The sequence below is a fragment of the Canis lupus genome, chromosome 33, assembly GCF_011100685.1.
Source record: "Canis lupus familiaris isolate Mischka breed German Shepherd chromosome 33, alternate assembly UU_Cfam_GSD_1.0, whole genome shotgun sequence".
NCBI lineage: Eukaryota > Metazoa > Chordata > Mammalia > Carnivora > Canidae > Canis > Canis lupus.
In genome coordinates, this window is record NC_049254.1 from 8,413,754 (window position 1) to 8,430,523 (window position 16,770).

Below are 16,770 nucleotides of genomic sequence, written 5' to 3' on the forward strand. Positions count from 1 at the left end.
CAGAGTGGGACAGAGAGGGACAAGTTGACTCTCCACTGGCTGAGTGTGGAGTCTCATGTGGGGCTCAATCTCATGACCCTGAGAGATCATGACCTGAGCCAAAATCAAGAGTCCTCTGCTTAACCAACTGAGCCACGAGGCGACCCAACAGGTGTCCTTTGAATGATGTGTCAAGAAAAAAAAAAAATCAGTCAAAACTCGGTAAGAGGCAAAAAAAAAAAAAAAAAAAAAAAGGTTATCAGGTGTTAGGAACAGTGTTGAACAGGCATGATGACTACCTGCTATTGACTATATTACAATTCTGCAAAAATAACTTACAGAAAAGTGATAGAAAAAGCAAATGAAGGGTACCCGGGTGGCTCAGTATGTTGAGTGTCCAACTCTTGGTTTCGGCTCAGGTCATGATCTCAGGGTCATGAGATAGAGCTCTGTGTTGGGGTCTGTGCTCAGTGCAGATTCCGCTTGAGACTCTCTTTCTTCCTTCCTTTTCCTTCACCCCTTCCTCTGCTTGTGTTTGTTCTAAATAAATCTCAAAAAATGCAAATGAACTGTACAAGACCGAGAAGCTATTTCTATCAAAGTAGGAAAGGTAACACCAAAACTTATAGTTTAGTTCGCTGTACGGTGTCAACTAGTTCAACTATTAGTAACTTCATTTCAATATTCCTTTGACTGGAAAAATCCTTTCAAAATTCTGTTAGAAACAGTTTTAACATCTTACTGGTTCCCTCAATTATATAAAAATTTTGGACTAGATATGCATAAAAGTCAGGTTTTTAACTTTAAAAAAATTATGTTTTGGCATAGTGATAAGCAAAGGGTTTCTATAAAGTGCCAGATAAGCAAAATGTCAGGCTTTGTGGGTCACTGGTTTACGTAACAACTTTTTAATTCTGCCCTTGTAAGCTCAAAAGCAGCTACAATGAAAATGAATGGGTGTAAATAAAACTTTATTTACAAAAACAGGCAGTGGGTCAGATCTGGAAGATTTTTTTTTTTTTTAAAGATTTATTTATTTATGATAGACAGAGAGAGAGAGAGAGAGGGTCAGAAACACCGGAGGAGGGACAAGCAGGCTCCATGCCGGGAGCCCGACGCGGGACTCAATCCCCGGACTCCAGGATCGCGCCCTGGGCCAAAGGCAGGCACTACACCGCCGAGCCACCCAGGGATCCCCCAGATCTGGAAGATTTAAAAACAAAAAAGTGAGTAAACCTCTAGTAAGAAAAATTTAAGGAACACCTGGCTGGCTCAGCTGATAGAGCACATATATGACTCTTGATCTCAGGGTCTTGAGTTCAACCACATGTGGTGTATAAAAAAAAAAAAAAAAAAAAAGATTTAAAAAGGAGAAAAAAGGGGGATGCTTAGCTAGGTTATTTGGTCTTTAGACTCTTGATCTGGGGGTCATGAGTTCAGGCCCCACACTGGGTGTAGAGCTTAACAGTTAAGAAAAAAGGTTAAAAGAAATGAGAAAAGGCACAAATAACCAGTATCAAAAAATAAGAGATGTATCTACAGTGTCTGGAAACATTTTGAAGTAGTATGAAAAACTTTATGCCAATAAACGTGAAAACTTAGATGAAATGGGAAACTTGAATAACTCCTGATTTTGGCTCAGGTTACGATCTCCAGGTCATGAGACTGAGCCTTGCTATCTCCCTACTCTTGAGTGTGCTTGCTCACATTCTCTCTCTCAAATACATAAATCTTTAAAAAAAGAAAGAGGGAAAAAAAAAAAAAAAAAAAGAAAGAGGGATCCCTGGGTGGCGCAGCGGTTTAGCGCCTGCCTTTGGCCCAGGGCGTGATCCTGGAGACCCGGGATCGAATCCCACGTCGGGCCCCTGGTGTATGGAGCCTGCTTCCCCTCTGCCTGTGTCTCTGCCTCTCTCTCTCTCTGTGTGTGACTATCATAAATAAATAAAATTAAATTAAAAAAAATAAATAAAAATAAAAAAGAAAACTTGAATAACTCTGCCATCATTAAATGTGCTAGATTAGTAGTTAAAAATCCCTTACCCCCCACCACTACAAGCCCAGGCAATTTTAGCCACCATTCTACCAAACATTCAAGAAACATATAATTCTAATCACAAAGTAACTATTTCAGTAAAAAAAAAAAAGTACTCCTGACTCTACATGCAAACAGGCTAGACAATATCAGCAAACTCAACAGCAACTTACACAACAGATGATAATATGACTGAACTAGATTTATATCAAGAATGAAAAACTGGCTTAACAGAAAATCACTGTCATTTCCCGCAGTAGAATAGTAAAAATAAAGCTAGTTTCAATAAATACAGAAAAAATATGTGGTAAGTCAGTATTATTGGAGGAGGTCATCAAAACTTGATGTCTAGTTGACCCTTGAGTTCCAGACAACTGGAGGCCCCCCATGTCTCCCCTGTTCCTAGAATGTTTATTCCACTTGCCTTCTCTGTTCCCAGCAGCAGCCCCAAAAATATATCCTTGAGATAGAAACATGCTATTGAGGCTATCTGGACTGGGTACACGACTGAACAGAGTTAAAGCCTTTTATAAACTTTTAAGATTCTGGCACAGAGATCTACTCATCTTGCAGCTGCCTAAGACCATCCTCATGACAGCCCTTGTCTATGAAACGTGCTATCCCTCAATCTGGAGTGGCCTGCCCCTTCCTTCTGTCTCTACCTATCCTCTGTGTACAGGGGGCTAGTTTCAGATAACACTTGTGAACCTCCTTAGGGAGTTACGAACCAGCACTCATTTTAGAAAGAATATCTTTAATGTTAAAGGATACAGGGTTATCTACTTAAAACATTTACCAAATGAAAAAAAAAAAAAAAAAAAACATTTACCAAATGATATATTTTTAAAGGTAAAAAGCACTTTCTTTAGAAATGGGAATGAGATAAGTGAACCCTCAATCACTATTTTCTAGTCAACTGCTGTTTGTTTTTTTTTTTTTTTTTTGAGGTCCTGAACAGCATCGTAAAGCAAGAAAAAAAAAATTCAAAATACAAGGACTGGAAAGGTAGAAACAAAAGCAACACTATTAGCAGATAATCTATTTCTTTTATATGGAAATTTCAAAGAACCTATAGATAAATGACTGAGGACTAAGGGAATTTGATTACTGTAAAAATAGACACCCAAAATAAATCCAAAATTATATAATTTTAAGAAAAAAATACAACCGTTTTAAAACATATAAAGTATTTTGGAACAATTCTACAAAAGATGTTTGAGACTGTTATGGATAAATCTCTAAAGCTTTATTAATTCAACATAATTTCTATCAAAATACACTATTTTGTGTGTATGGTGACAAGCTCCTTTTACAGTTTTTATGGAGCAAAGGGTTGTGAAACTAAGACCTAACTGAATAATAAATGTAGGAGACTTTCCCTACTAATTGAAAGGTAAGGTAACTAAGACCAAGTGAAAATAGTGTGTGGAGAGACAACCAATAGACTAGAGCAAAGACTAGAATCCGTACCAAACATGTGGAAATTCGTTAAGATGAAAACTTAAATATTAAAGAAAAATTGGAAAATTTAAAAGACAGGGGTGCCTGGGTGGCTTAGTCTGTTAAGTGTGTGCCTTCAGCTCAGGTCATGACCCACGAGTCCTGAGATGGAGCCCCGAGTTGTGCTCCCTGCTCTGCAGGGAGTCTCCTTCTCTCTCTGCTTGTGCTCTCACTTTCTCTCTCAAATAAATAAATAAAACCTTCAAAAAAAAAAAAATCATAAAAAGACAATCCATGAACCTGTCTTTATGACTTAGTACAGAAAATTTTTTTACAAACATAAATAAAGGAAAACACTGATAATTCAACTACATTAACTAGGTAATTAAAAAATATACATTTTATCTCTCTAGATTGTACATTATTTCATATTCTTTACCTAATATTTAAACCAAATAAAAGTTGTCTGCTTTGCCTATTGGCTTACATTACACACACACACACACACATACACATTTTTAAAGATTTCATTTATTTATTCATGAGAGACACAGAGAAAGAAGCAGAGACATAGGCAAAGAGAAAAGCAGGCTCCTTGCGGGGAGCCTGATGTGGGACTTGATCCTGAGACTATGGGATCACAGAATCACGAACTGAGCCAAAAGCAGACACTCAACCACGGAGTCATCCAGGTGCCCTGGCTTACATTATACTTGCTGCACAATATATAAAAGTAAACATATAGGATGAAGAATAAATGAGGTATTTTATTAGAATATTAGGATGCTGCACTGCAGTTAATTTGGAGCAGACATTTCATTTGCTGTAAGCTGCTGAGAAACAGAGCAACATTCATACACCTGTCTTTCTGCTTCAGATGCATAAAAGAAAAAAAAATTCCAAAGCAAACTTGTATCAAAAAAAGACTACATCGTGATGAGTTTTATTATTCAGATGGCCTCGTATTAGTCATATTTTCTCCTGAGTCATCAAACACAGAAAAAAGTAATTATCACTAATCTAAAATGTAATGCAATTTTATGCTGCATGAAAATTTTTGCTCACCACTGTATCCCCAAGAGCCCAGGCTAGTACCCTGCACACAGTGGATGCTTAATAAATAGGTTTTAATAACTGAACATACAGCTACTCCAAAGGAAAAATATACTTATTTGTCTTCTCAGAAGGAGTGATTTTAAAAAGTATAACGTAGGGATGTCTGGCTGGCTCCGTCAGTATAGTACACAACCATTGACCTTGGAGTCGTGAGTTTGAGCCCGGAATTGGGTGTGGAGTCTACTTTAAATAAATAAAATATTTTTTTTAAGTATAAGGTAGAAAAGGATCAGTGGTTAAACAAGTAAGTATTTATATACCTGGATAAAGTCACTTTTTTGTTTCAGAAAAGGGAAATGATATTTCACACAGTGATGTCAGTAATTCAGTAATCAAGTTATAGTAAGTTAATATTAGGAGAAAATGTATAAATAAGGTTACCTATTTTAATTCTTCCTAAATTTTCATTTGTTGACTCCTAAGCCAATATATAAGTTCTAGTGAGCCAAAAGAAAGTCAAATTATTCATTTACAATAACAATAATAAAACCAAAGAAAAAAAGCCACACCTAGAATTTTGATTATAGTACATTAACAATTTGATTAAAACTAATGAATTTTAATAATTAATCTTTAAAAATGAAAAACAAAAGACCTAGAAAAGTGTTCTATTACTACATGTTCCTCAACACAAGACACAGGAAGCCTTTTTTTTTAAAGTCAATGTTTAAATAACATATTCACTTAGTGTACTATAACACTGATGCAATTACAGGTTTCTCTCAAAATGTTTTTAGCTGTGTAAATCTCAAAAATTTTTCAATTAGCAATAATCGCACCTTGGATAAACCTCATTGGCTACAATACTGCCACTGTGCAAAGCTAAAAAAATTTTTCTACCACTACATTTGTCTCACCTAACGCGTAGTCATAGAAAGTGACAGCCTTTTCCATAACTGTACCTTCGAAACTTTGCTAAAAGGAAGGACTTTTCCAATTCAGCTTCGTCTGCTGCTATACGAAGGCTTCTACCACTGCAGCATAAATACTGACTTTCTAAGACACAAACATGTCCTTCCGGTACGTACTTGTAAAGAAAGAGTATTAGAAAATTCTTACCAGAAAGATCCACCACTGCCTCATGACTGGAAACAGCTCCTTTCTCAATAAAAAGATCTCGAAAATATTCACTATTAGCGGACAAAACAGATTTATGAGCTTTGTACTCTTCTCCCTCAATTAACAAAGTAACATCACAGAACTGGTTGGAGAGTCTCTGTTCGTTGAGCTGTTTTAAGACAGCCTGACAGTGTTTTGGAGAAGAACGTTTCACCACTCCTTTGGTGTCAACCTATCAAAATAAGTTTAAGATCAAGAGTTTTATTACATATCATTTGTATTTCTACCTTTAACAGAATTTAAAACATGATACATTATTCACTTTTAAAGATACCACTAATTAATATGAAGAAATAGCCATATATTCTTTATCGTCTATATATTTAAATAAAAAGCTAGGTCATTCTATTTTCTGTTTATTCTACTTAACCCAATGAAAAACCTGCATCTCACTTCTTACTAGTCAGAAATCTGATGATGTATGAAAGTAATGTAGGTAAAGTAAAAACAAAGGCCTAGCCAGTTTAATTGGATCTTGTTTCACAACCTAGAGACTGCTTCCAGAAATGTATTCTGTACCTGTACCAATATACCATTTAGAAAGATAGGACGAATAATTAACAACAAATCAAGTAACATTCTGAAGAGAAGAAACAACAGGAATATTTGTGATTAATGAAAAAGCGTATTAGTATACTTTTGGTATACGTAACAACATAGTTCATTAACTGAGATGCAGACTTACTTAAATTTTTAATGTCAGTGCCAACGGGCAAGCAGTTCCAGTACTTTAAGAAAAAATTCACTAAGACTACAAATACTAATATACCAGTTACAGATTTTTTTTTTCCCCCAGTTACAGATGTTAAAGCTCAATGGAAGTTCCACTTACAAATACAAGTTCATGCTTGGATACGGGCTTCTTTTTTGCAGGCTTGGAAGCTGTAGTTGGAGGGGAAGTAAAATTGCTCAGATCATCTTCTGATTCATTACTTTCCTCTCCAGATTCAAGGTCTAGTCCCAATTCTTCTAACATTTCTGAAGTATCTGATATTGGACGGGAGCGATCTAGTTTCTCCTGGCATTTGCTACACTGTTTAATGTAATCTTTCACTTGCTTTAATATACCTACAATAAAAATAAAAATTAACACGTCAAATTTAATGCTGCTTTCATTTGAAAACTCAAAATTTACTGTTTGTTAATCTATGTACACTGATGTATGTTTGAATGCATATGCCAGACACACAAACGCCCCATAACGTAAAAGTGGTTTCTTTAGAATGTACATTTTTTTTCATAGATATAAGGTTATAAATTTTTTTTTTAAGATTTTATTTATTTATTCATGAGAGACACACTCACAGAGAGGCAGAGACACAGGCAGAGGAAGAAGCAGGCTCCCTGCAAGGAGCCCAATGTGGGACTCAATCCCGGAACTCCAGGATCACACCCTGGGCCAAAGGCAGGCCCTAAACCACTGAGCCACCCAGGGATCCCCACTGATGGTTTATTTCCATGCTTATTTTTGTTTATTCCTAGTTATTCACTTCCCCACCATATAAGATGATTATATAGCAGGGCCCTTTTCTGTGTGAGCTCCAACTCATTCATGCTATAGGAAATTATGAAAATGACAATATTACCTTCATAAACATGGTTACCTCTCCACCTTACTAACATCAGGCCGTGCAATTTGCTTTGGTCAATAGAATATAAATAAATATAATGTGTGCCATGTCTCAGAAACTTTAAGAGGCACGGTTTCCCACTGCTGCTCAGATGGCATGTTCCAGATGGATGCCATCCTTTAGAGCCTGAATTGCAGATGAAAAAAGACAAGTGGAGTCAACAGCAACCTGAACTACAACCACAACTTGTAATGAGTGTGCAAAATAAATCTCATTTTTGAAAGCTATGAGATTTTAGGGTTGTATAAAACACCACCATACACAATATAACTTTTGTTACATTGTTATACTCACAAAACCCTATTCTGAATTTCAACTTCTAGCTCAGCATGTTGGGGTAGGTGTACGGAGCAGGGAGGAAACACTTCACACACACACACGATCCTTATAAGGTAAGATCAATTATTGCCATCCTACAAATGAGGAGAATGAAGCCCTAAAAAGCAAGAAATTTGTCCAAAGTTGCATTTAGTAAATTACATAACTGGGCCTCCAGAAGCCATGTGATTTTCAGTATATTATGCTAACTTAGGAACACATCTCTCCATCACTATGACAAAATTCTCCCCTTACAATCCCCAAGTAAAATGTAAATGAAAGGCTCATTAATAAGCTAAAATGATAGAGAGACAGTGAATTACTGAGAAGAATTTCAAGATTTCAAATTATACCACAGTTCCTTGAACTTTCAACCTTCAGGTAATATTCAAGCAATACTTCTCAACTGTATTGTACCATACTCACTAAAAAAAAGTATACAGTGGACTAACAAACTCAGAAAAGTATACTTTCGTTTTACACACACATAATAGATATTATCATATTCAAAGCCCTGAGAGTTCTACAGTGTTTAACAAGATTTTGTCAAATTTATTTGTTCATAGGTCCCCATTCCCCAATCGAGAACTTAGGAAATAACGGGTTAGAATTAAATAAAAAAGGTATTTACAGGGACACCTGCGTGGCTCAGCAGTTTAGCGCCTGCCTTCTGCCCAGGGCATGATCCCACAGTCCCAGAATCTGAGTCCCACATTGGGCTTCCTGCGTGGAGCCTCCTTCTCCCTCTGCTTGTGTCTCTGCCTGTCTCTCTTATGAATAAATAATAAAAATCACATAAAAAAAAGACTTTTACACGTGCATATTTAGAGAACAATATATATTTTAATGTCTGAAAATGCTAAAGTCAATAAAAAGTCTGTATCTGTATGAGGTATATAGTTTGCATATTAAAAAAATGATGAAAAGGCTGAAGAAATATTTAATTTTTACATACAATTAAGAGTAAATGGAGAGGAGCCTGACTGGTTCAGTTGGTAGAGCATGTGACTCTTGATCTCAGAGTTGTGGACTCAAACCCCACATTGTGCATAAAGCTTACTTAAAATAAAAAGAAAAACATGTTCATTCTATTTGTTTAAAAAATAAGAGTAAAAGGATTGAAGTGGTGAAAAATTTCTGAAGATGAACAGTGATGGTTGCACAACAATGTGAATGTACTTAATGCCACTGAACTGTACACTTAAAATGGCTAAAATGGTAAATTTTGTTATATTTTACAATAGAGAAAAGTAAATGAGTGCAAACTTCCAATTATAAATAAGTCATGGGGATGAAAGTATAGCATAGGGGATAACATGGTAATAACTTTCTATGGTGATATACAGTCCCTAAACTTATCATGGTGAGCATTTTATAATGTATATAATTGTTGAATCCCTATGTTGTACACCTGAAAATAATGATACTGTATGTCTACTATATTTCGATAAAAAGAGTAAATATGTGTATGAATAGGAAACACATAAACGAATACATATTTTAAGATTTTATTTATTTGAGGGCAGTCCGGGTGGCTCAGTGGTTTAGCGTGGCCCTCGGCCTGGGGTGTGATCCTAGAGAGACCCAGGATCGAGTCCCACATCAGGCTCCCTGCATGGAGCCTGCTTCTCCCTCTGCCTGTGTCTCTGCCTCTCTCTGTGTTTCATGAATGGATGAATAAAATCTTTAAAAAAAAAAAAAAAAGATTTTATTTGAGAGAGAGAGAGAGAGAAAGAGTGCATGCAGGGCATAGGGCTAAGGTGGAGGTAGAGGGACAAGCAGACTCAGCGTTGAGCAAAAAGCCTGATGCAGGGCTCGATCCACTACCCTAAGATTGTGACCTGAGCTGAAATCAAGAGTTGGGCACTCAACCAACTCAGCACCCAGGCACTCCAAGAAAACCACACACACACACACACACACACACACACGATTTTATTCGAGAGAGAGAGAGAGAGAGAGAGAGAGACAGACAGAGAGAGCACAAGGAGGGGGGAGAGGTAGAAGCAGGCTCCTGACAAGAGGCTCCATCTCAAGACTCAGACAATGACCTGGGCCAAAGGCAGGCACTTAACTGAGCCACCCAGGTGCCCCAAGAATATATATTTCTAGGTAAAAAACACACTTAGTGGGCAGCCCGGGTGGCTCAGTGGTTTAGCACCAACTTCAGCCCAGGGTGTGATCCTGGAGACCCAGGATCGAGTCCCATATCAGGCTCCCTGCATGGAACCTCCTTCTCTCTCTGCCTTTCTCTCTGTGTCTCTCAAAAATAAATAAAATATTTTTAAAAAAACCACACACACACTTAGAAAATGTAGAAATTTCCATGTTCATAGTAAAGAAGGCGTCATTTTTTCCTAATTTTGGCTGTATTTCTAAACATTCTAGGATTCTACACAGTTCACTATATTCTGCATAAAGCAAAAGTCTGATTACGCTATAAACTGGTTAAGGTCAAATGGTATTACAAAAACTACATAGGAAGCATTTGAAAAGGATGCAAATAAAACCCGCAGGAAAAAATTATTATTGTATGATAGTCACTAAATTGTCTCAAAAGTCACCTGATAGGTTTTAAGAACTTTCATCTGAGTATTAGCGTTTTGATGGGATCATCTTAAATCTAGCTTTACAGATTCAGAAGCTTGACATCTTTAGTTGATCCAGAATTGATTAAGCTGAAGACTGACTCAAGTTAACCACAGAAAAGGCATCAGTGTGTAAACATAGTTAATTTTACTACACTACCGCAAGGGGTTGAACCACTTATACAGTATAATCTGAATCTACTAACTAGCTTTGTGATCACAGCCAAGTTGCCAAACCTCTCTATGCCTACGCGCCAATTGTAAGGGATAACAGTATGGTGCTGTTGTGATAATATTTATAAAGCTCTTTGAAAAGTATATGACACACGGTCACTACATAAGTGTTTTTTTTTTTATATAATTAAAGATTTTATGTATTTATTCATGAGAGAGAGAGAGAGAGGCAGAGACACAGGCAGAGAATCAGGCTCCATGCAGGGAGCATGATGTGGGATTCGATCCCCAAACCCCAGGATCACGCTCTCAGCTGAAGACAGATGTTCAACCACTGAGCCACCCAGGCATCCCCATAGGTGTTTGTTAAATACTGTAACATTCACTCATCAACCTCTCTGGTACTGAAAAAAGACAAAAACAAAAACTCTACATAAAACACCAAGTTACCATTAAAAGATTCTTCACTGAGCATAGAATGAAAACAAAGATAGACAAAAGACTTTAGTGGGTAGTCTTCTAATACAACAACTGGGGAATCCCTGGGTGGCTCAGAGATTTAGCGCCACCTTCGGCCCAGGGTGTGATCCTGGAGACCTGGGATCGAGTCCCAAACTGGGCTCCGTGTGGGGACTGCTTCTCCCTCTGCCTGGGTCTCTGCCTCTCTGTGTGTGTGTGTGTCTTTCATGAATAAATAAAATCTTTAAAAAAAAATAATAAAACAACTGAAGGAACAGTTTCTTACGCTAGATCAGGGTTTCTTAACTTCAGTAGTGTTGATATTTTGGGCCAGATGACTCTTGTTGGAGTGGGAAGGGGCGCAAAGGGCTGTCCTGTCTATTCTTACATAGAATGTTTAGGGGCATTCCTGACCTCTACCCAACTAGATCTCAATAGCAACACCTCAACCACCACCAGTTATGACAACCAAAATGGTCTCCAGACACAGCTCGACATCCCCTGGGAGGCAAAACCGTCCCTGGGTGAGAACCAATAGTTTAGAGATCTATTTGCCAAACTGAACAATTTGCTCCTGTCAGCTGTTCAAGATCTTCCTTCCCTGTCAGTTTCGGATACAACAACCACACCTGGTTCACGGGCTCCCATTTCTAGTTCAGGGGCTCCCATTTTAGCTCCTGCATTTGCATTTTAGTTCTTCCTTGGTCTGTTTTGTTTTCTTCAAAGAGGTTACAAGTGGCTGGTTACAGCTATTTACAGACCTAGTTCTTATGGGTTTCCTAGAGATTACATCTTCCTCTTCTACACTAAATAACAGTGGCCTCAATTAACCCCATAGTCTAAACAAAAATAAATCAGTACTTAGGGTAGAACTTCTGCAGGCAGCTTATTTAACCTATTACTTTTTTTTTTTTTTTGCTAATTTAATCTTTGTTTCCCCTCCTAATTTTATCTTCACACCTTGGAAGCATTTCACTGTAGATCCTCATGCATCAGCATCTGAGGCAGGGGAGATAATCACTTATTTTCAACTCCAGCATATAATTCAACAGGATAAAATAAGAGGGTGTGGGGGGACGAGAATATTTATTAACATTTTACATTCTGAAATGAAATATGCTATATGTAAACATTAGGTACTGAGCCAGAGTTCAACTCTGCTCAAAGGAGAGAAACTGCTACAAACTTGCCTGAGCACTAGAATATAACTTATGGTGGCAGCATTCCAAAAAAGCAGAATAAATAAGAATCACAATAAACTCTCCTTGATATAACTTCTATTGGTTTGACTCTGGAACAGAGTTTTTCTTTTTTTTTGGCACCTATAGTGATCAAATCTTATTAGCTTTCAGGTAAACAGTCTACAATGGTTTTGGAGTATGTATATCTTGAGTAAAAGCAATTCAACTGTTAATGTAATAAATATCAAAATGAATAGCCACTTTATTTTTTTTTAATGAACAGCTAATAATTAGGGGCAAACTTCTCTGATGCTTACTATGAATTATTACTTTAAGTAAGCTTTACACCCAAAGTGGGGCTTGAACCCACGACTCCGAGATCAAGAATCACATGCTCTATGGCCTGAGCTAGCTAGGTGCCCCAAATTCTTATTTTAAGAGAAAATATTAAAATATTAAAAGTAATGAGCTCATCAAATATCAAATAAACATTACACGTTAACAAAATAGCATTTTACAAAAAATTACTATTTCCCAAAACAAAACAAGGCAAAAAGTGAAAAAAAAAAAGGGGGGTACTACTTCACATTTCTGAAAATCTTTTAAACGTATGTCTTAAGAAAATCATATACGCCTCTGCCTTCAATCATATGTCATATGTCACAGCCTCTGGAAGACACCAGTGTATACTTGGGAGACAAGGAGCAGAAAAGGCAAATAATGTCTTGGAATTATCATAAAAATAATCGTGACTTTGTAGATCCTCTGAAAGATCTCAGGGCCTCCCTTGTCAGGAGTTTAGTACCATAAGCATGGTACTTCAAGAACCAGCTGTTCTAGTTGTTTAAGGGCTTTTAAGTTTTACAAATGTATAAAAATCACAAACTTATTTTTCAATTAAACTTACACATGGTCTCAGGTTTTTTTGGACTAAGACACTGCACACCAAAAAACAGAGACCCTCCCCCACAACTGCATTCCTAACATTCACATAATAAATTCAAGGAAGGGAAATCCTTAACACTAAACCCTTTCAGCACCATACGAGTGGTTAAGACGGTGAAAGTACAAAGATCATCTGTGTGATCCCTAGCATATTTAACTTTCTGATGCTTTTAGTTTTCTCATCTGTAAAACAGGTAGGTTTCCACCTTACAAGGATTTTATCACGATTAAATGAATGAAAAATTAAGAGCTCAGAACTCTGCCTGCGTGTAAAATTCTGATGTTACTTTTTTTCTTTTAAGTTTTATTTATTCATCAGAGACACAGAGACACAGGCAGAGGGAGAAGCAGGCTCCTCACCGGGAGCCCGATGTGGGACTCGATCCTGGATCCCGGGATCGCGCCCTGGGCCTAAGGCAGAAGCTCAACCGCTGAGCCGCCCAGCCATCCCTCTGATGTTACTTTTAGCTGTGACTGCCATTTGTAACACGTCATAACGTATTTTTTTTTTTTTTTTTAAGTAATCTCTATGCCGGACGTGGGGCTGGCACTCAGCGCCCGGAGATGGAGAGCCCCACGCTCCTCGGACTCCGGAGGGAGTCAGGGCACCCAACAGGTCATAAGGTATTGAAGCCGAAACACTTGCTCAAGGAAACAGGGTCTGAGCAAATCCGTCCTAACAAAACGCAGCAATTACTGTTTTAACTCCTCACACTTCAGTCGCTTTATTAGAATTTAATTCCAATATTGCCTAAAATAGAAAACAAATTGCGGGCGGAAGAGAACAGGAGAGCAGTTAAGAAGACAAGAGCGCTCGACGGTCTTTGAAAACACGGAAGATCTCTCCAGGAACAAAAGGACGGACCGCCGGGGAGTGCGACCAGGTCCGTTACCGGCGGAGAGCGGCGGGACCCCGAGGCGCCCACGTCCTGGCCCGCCGGGAAGGCAGCGAGGCTCCTCGCGGCCCCCCCCGCCCCTCGGCAGCACCTGCGGGACCTCGAGTCCAGCCCAACGGTTTCCACGGCAACCGGCGCGGGCGCGCGGGGGCGGCGAGGAAGGCCAAGGGCCCGCAGTCGCTCGCCACCGGTCCCCAGGGGTCGGGAAGCCAGGGCCGCCCGCCCGCCCGCCCGCCCGTCCGCGGACAACCGCACCTGTCCGGGCACTCGCGGAGCCTCGCCGCTTCCACCGCGCTCCTCACGGCAGGGCCAGGGAAGCGCAGCACACGCCGGAGCGGGGAGGGTCCGCGGTCGTCCACACCCACCTCCCGCCCCTCGCCAGGCCGGAGGCGGCGGCCCGCGGGCTCGAGCCCGCACACGCCCGCCGTCCCCGCCCCCCCCCCCCTCGCGCAGCCGCAGGAGGCGGGCCCGCCGCGGCCCGCACGCCCCGGCCCCGCCCGGCCGCTGGCCCGGCCCCCGGGGAAGCCCCCTTCGCCCCACCCCGGGCCAGGGCCCGCCCCCAGCGTCCCCGGCCTCCTTCCTGTGGGAAGTGCGGCTCCGTCCGCGTCCCCCACCCTCTCGGCTCCGCCTGGCAGCCGCTCCGCCGCCGAGCGCAGGTCGGGTCGGGTCGGGTCGGGTCGGGCCGGGCGGGGGCCGCGCGGGACCCCCGGCCTCGGCCGTGCGCACTCAGGGCCGCCTCCGCCTGCGGGCCTCGCCCGGGCAGCTAGCGGCCGCCCGCCCGCCCGCCGCCCGCCCGCCGCCGCCCGCGAGCCCTACCTCGCCGCCCGCGAGCCCTACCTCGCCACCAGTAAGTCTTGGACAAGTCGTGCCAGGTCTGGTGCCGGGTGTGGTGAGTGCCGCCCGGGCCCAGGTGCGCCGCCTCGATGAGCCCCCGGCGCCGCTCCGGCTGCAGCACCACCTCCAGCTCCGCGAAGGTCTTGCGGTGCCGCTGCCGCCGCTGGTAGTACAGAGTCCCGCCGCGCACCACGTAGCAGGCAGCCGCCTTGCGGATTTTGCGCTTGACATTGCCCTCGGTGCCCGGCGCGTACGGCTCACGCTCGTTTGTCAGGTAGCGAAGGATGGCCCGGTAGCTTTCCTCGCTTGACATCGCTGGCGGCGGCTGCCCGAGGGCGCCTGTCAGTGGCGGGGGAGGAAGACAGCGCACTGGCCCCGGGCGGATGCGGCGGCGGCGGCGGCGGCGGCGGCGGCGGCGGCGGGAGGAACGGCTGGGTCTGTGGTGAGTGCTCTTCGACGGCGCCCGCAGCGCGAAGGGGGACCGGACGAGTCGGTAACCAGGGGGGAACTGCACTTCTCCAGCGCGCGGGATCCGCTGGCGACTGACAAAATGGCTGCTGCACCACCGGAAGTGACGCGATCAAGGGCAGTGGGTGAGGGGACTGAGTCCTGATTGGAGCGCGCTGGCTTTCTGGCTTGATGAAGCCGGCCGGGTGACGTCAGGACTGCGGGCGGACATTTTGGAAGCGGGTAGGCCTCTGCTGGGAGGCCGAAGTCGCTTCGAGCAGACATCTTAAGTCCTGGCAGTTTCCCTTTTTTAGTTTTCCCTTCTTTGCCTCGCTCGGAGCACGTGCAGGAGGCGGTGGGCTGCTGTTATCGTGCCCGAGGTACACCAAGATGCGCAGGAGTCTGTTTTCCACCCGCCTACCTTGGGAGACCACCCCCTAGTCCAACATAAAAGCATCAGATTTTTGAGGCTCCTACTAAAATGTCAGCCTCTGGACGCAAAATCAAAGCCCCATTCACATGTAAATATAATCTCCAGTTAAAACGTTTAAAATCTAAGCCCCTCAATGATAGGACTTAACTTCTACTAAACTTAAACTGTTGGCTCCAAATCGCCCATGGAATAGTCGGGAATTTTCTGGAATGATCGTCGTGCATAGGAGCAGTTTCTGTACATTAAGGTAATCATGTTGGCAGTGAGGGGGAGTAGCCGGCACTTACAGCTTAGTTTGCACGTTATTTTTACATAAACTAAGCGGGGGAGAGGGATTTTTTGTTTTACACCAATGCACAAAAAAGGCCCGAGGCGACTTGAACTGCGTTTTCCGGGGTGCACTGTGTGCCCTAATTCACATTTTGAGCGGGGAGCCCAGAGCGGTGGCCCGTCACCGTCCGTGGGTTTAAAATGCCGCGCAGACGAGACCACAGACTTGGGACATCCTACTTGGCAACGGGCCAAGCCCGGGCGGTGCTTTGCTGCTGCGTGAGAACTCCAGGGCCAACTGCTCCTCCGCAGCCTGGTCGCGGTCGCTGGGTGAGACCCTTTGACCTTACACACACAGGTTAGGGGCGGACAACCGGTGAATGCACTGGGCTCAAAAAACAGGATGGCACTGACTCTGGTACTTGCGGGTGGGGGCTGCAGGAATTAGCAGATGGCCTAGATAATGGAGGCAGCATCCTGGAGTACGTGAGCTCCCAGGGGTGGAGGAAAGAGAACCACCAGACCTGGGACTTACTTGGGGTCACTCAATTCAGACAAACAGATGGGGGAGGAGGAATTAGAAGATGGAGATGGACTCCTTCCCTCCTGGGAGTGGGGCACCCAAAGCCAGATCAGCCCTCTGAGAACTGTCTGGGTTAGCACCATCACTTCAGCTGGGAGGTCAACTCCCTTTAAATTTAAAAAATAGATTTAAATAAAAACTTTAGTCGTGGAGGTGGAGAAGAAAAACTGACCCTACCCCCAGTTCAGTTGCTGCCAAAACCACCTGTGAAAGCATGAAGCCCAGCGTACTTGCATTCTCCTCTGTGCCAATGTGGAGAAAAGGTTTAACAGGTGGTCTACTTGGTCTCAAAGTTTAACTTGCCATCCTCCTAAAACGGATACTG

At 42.2% G+C, this 16,770-nt stretch overlaps 1 protein-coding gene and 1 non-coding gene across 3 annotated transcripts in view; both read right to left on the reverse strand.

The window, feature by feature from the left end:
• The window catches only part of ZBTB11 (zinc finger and BTB domain containing 11), a 32,439-nt gene extending 17,169 nt beyond the window's left edge, over nucleotides 1-15,270 (reverse strand). The window contains exons 1-3 of one of the 2 annotated variants that reach the window (XM_038582680.1): nucleotides 14,716-15,270; nucleotides 6,519-6,754; nucleotides 5,627-5,858 (exon numbers count right to left, since the gene is read on the reverse strand). In XM_038582680.1, coding sequence (XP_038438608.1) covers nucleotides 5,627-5,858; nucleotides 6,519-6,754; nucleotides 14,716-15,025 — 778 coding nt within the window. In that variant the 5' untranslated portion in view covers nucleotides 15,026-15,270. Of the gene's footprint in view, nucleotides 1-5,626; nucleotides 5,859-6,518; nucleotides 6,755-14,133; nucleotides 14,268-14,715 lie in introns of those variants that run through there. The other variant, XM_038582681.1, reaches the window with a different exon arrangement.
• LOC119867380 lies at nucleotides 5,254-5,391 on the reverse strand. The gene has a single exon (XR_005383462.1). It is a non-coding gene; the product is annotated as a U4 spliceosomal RNA (small nuclear RNA).
• Nucleotides 15,271-16,770: the final 1,500 nt, after the last annotated feature.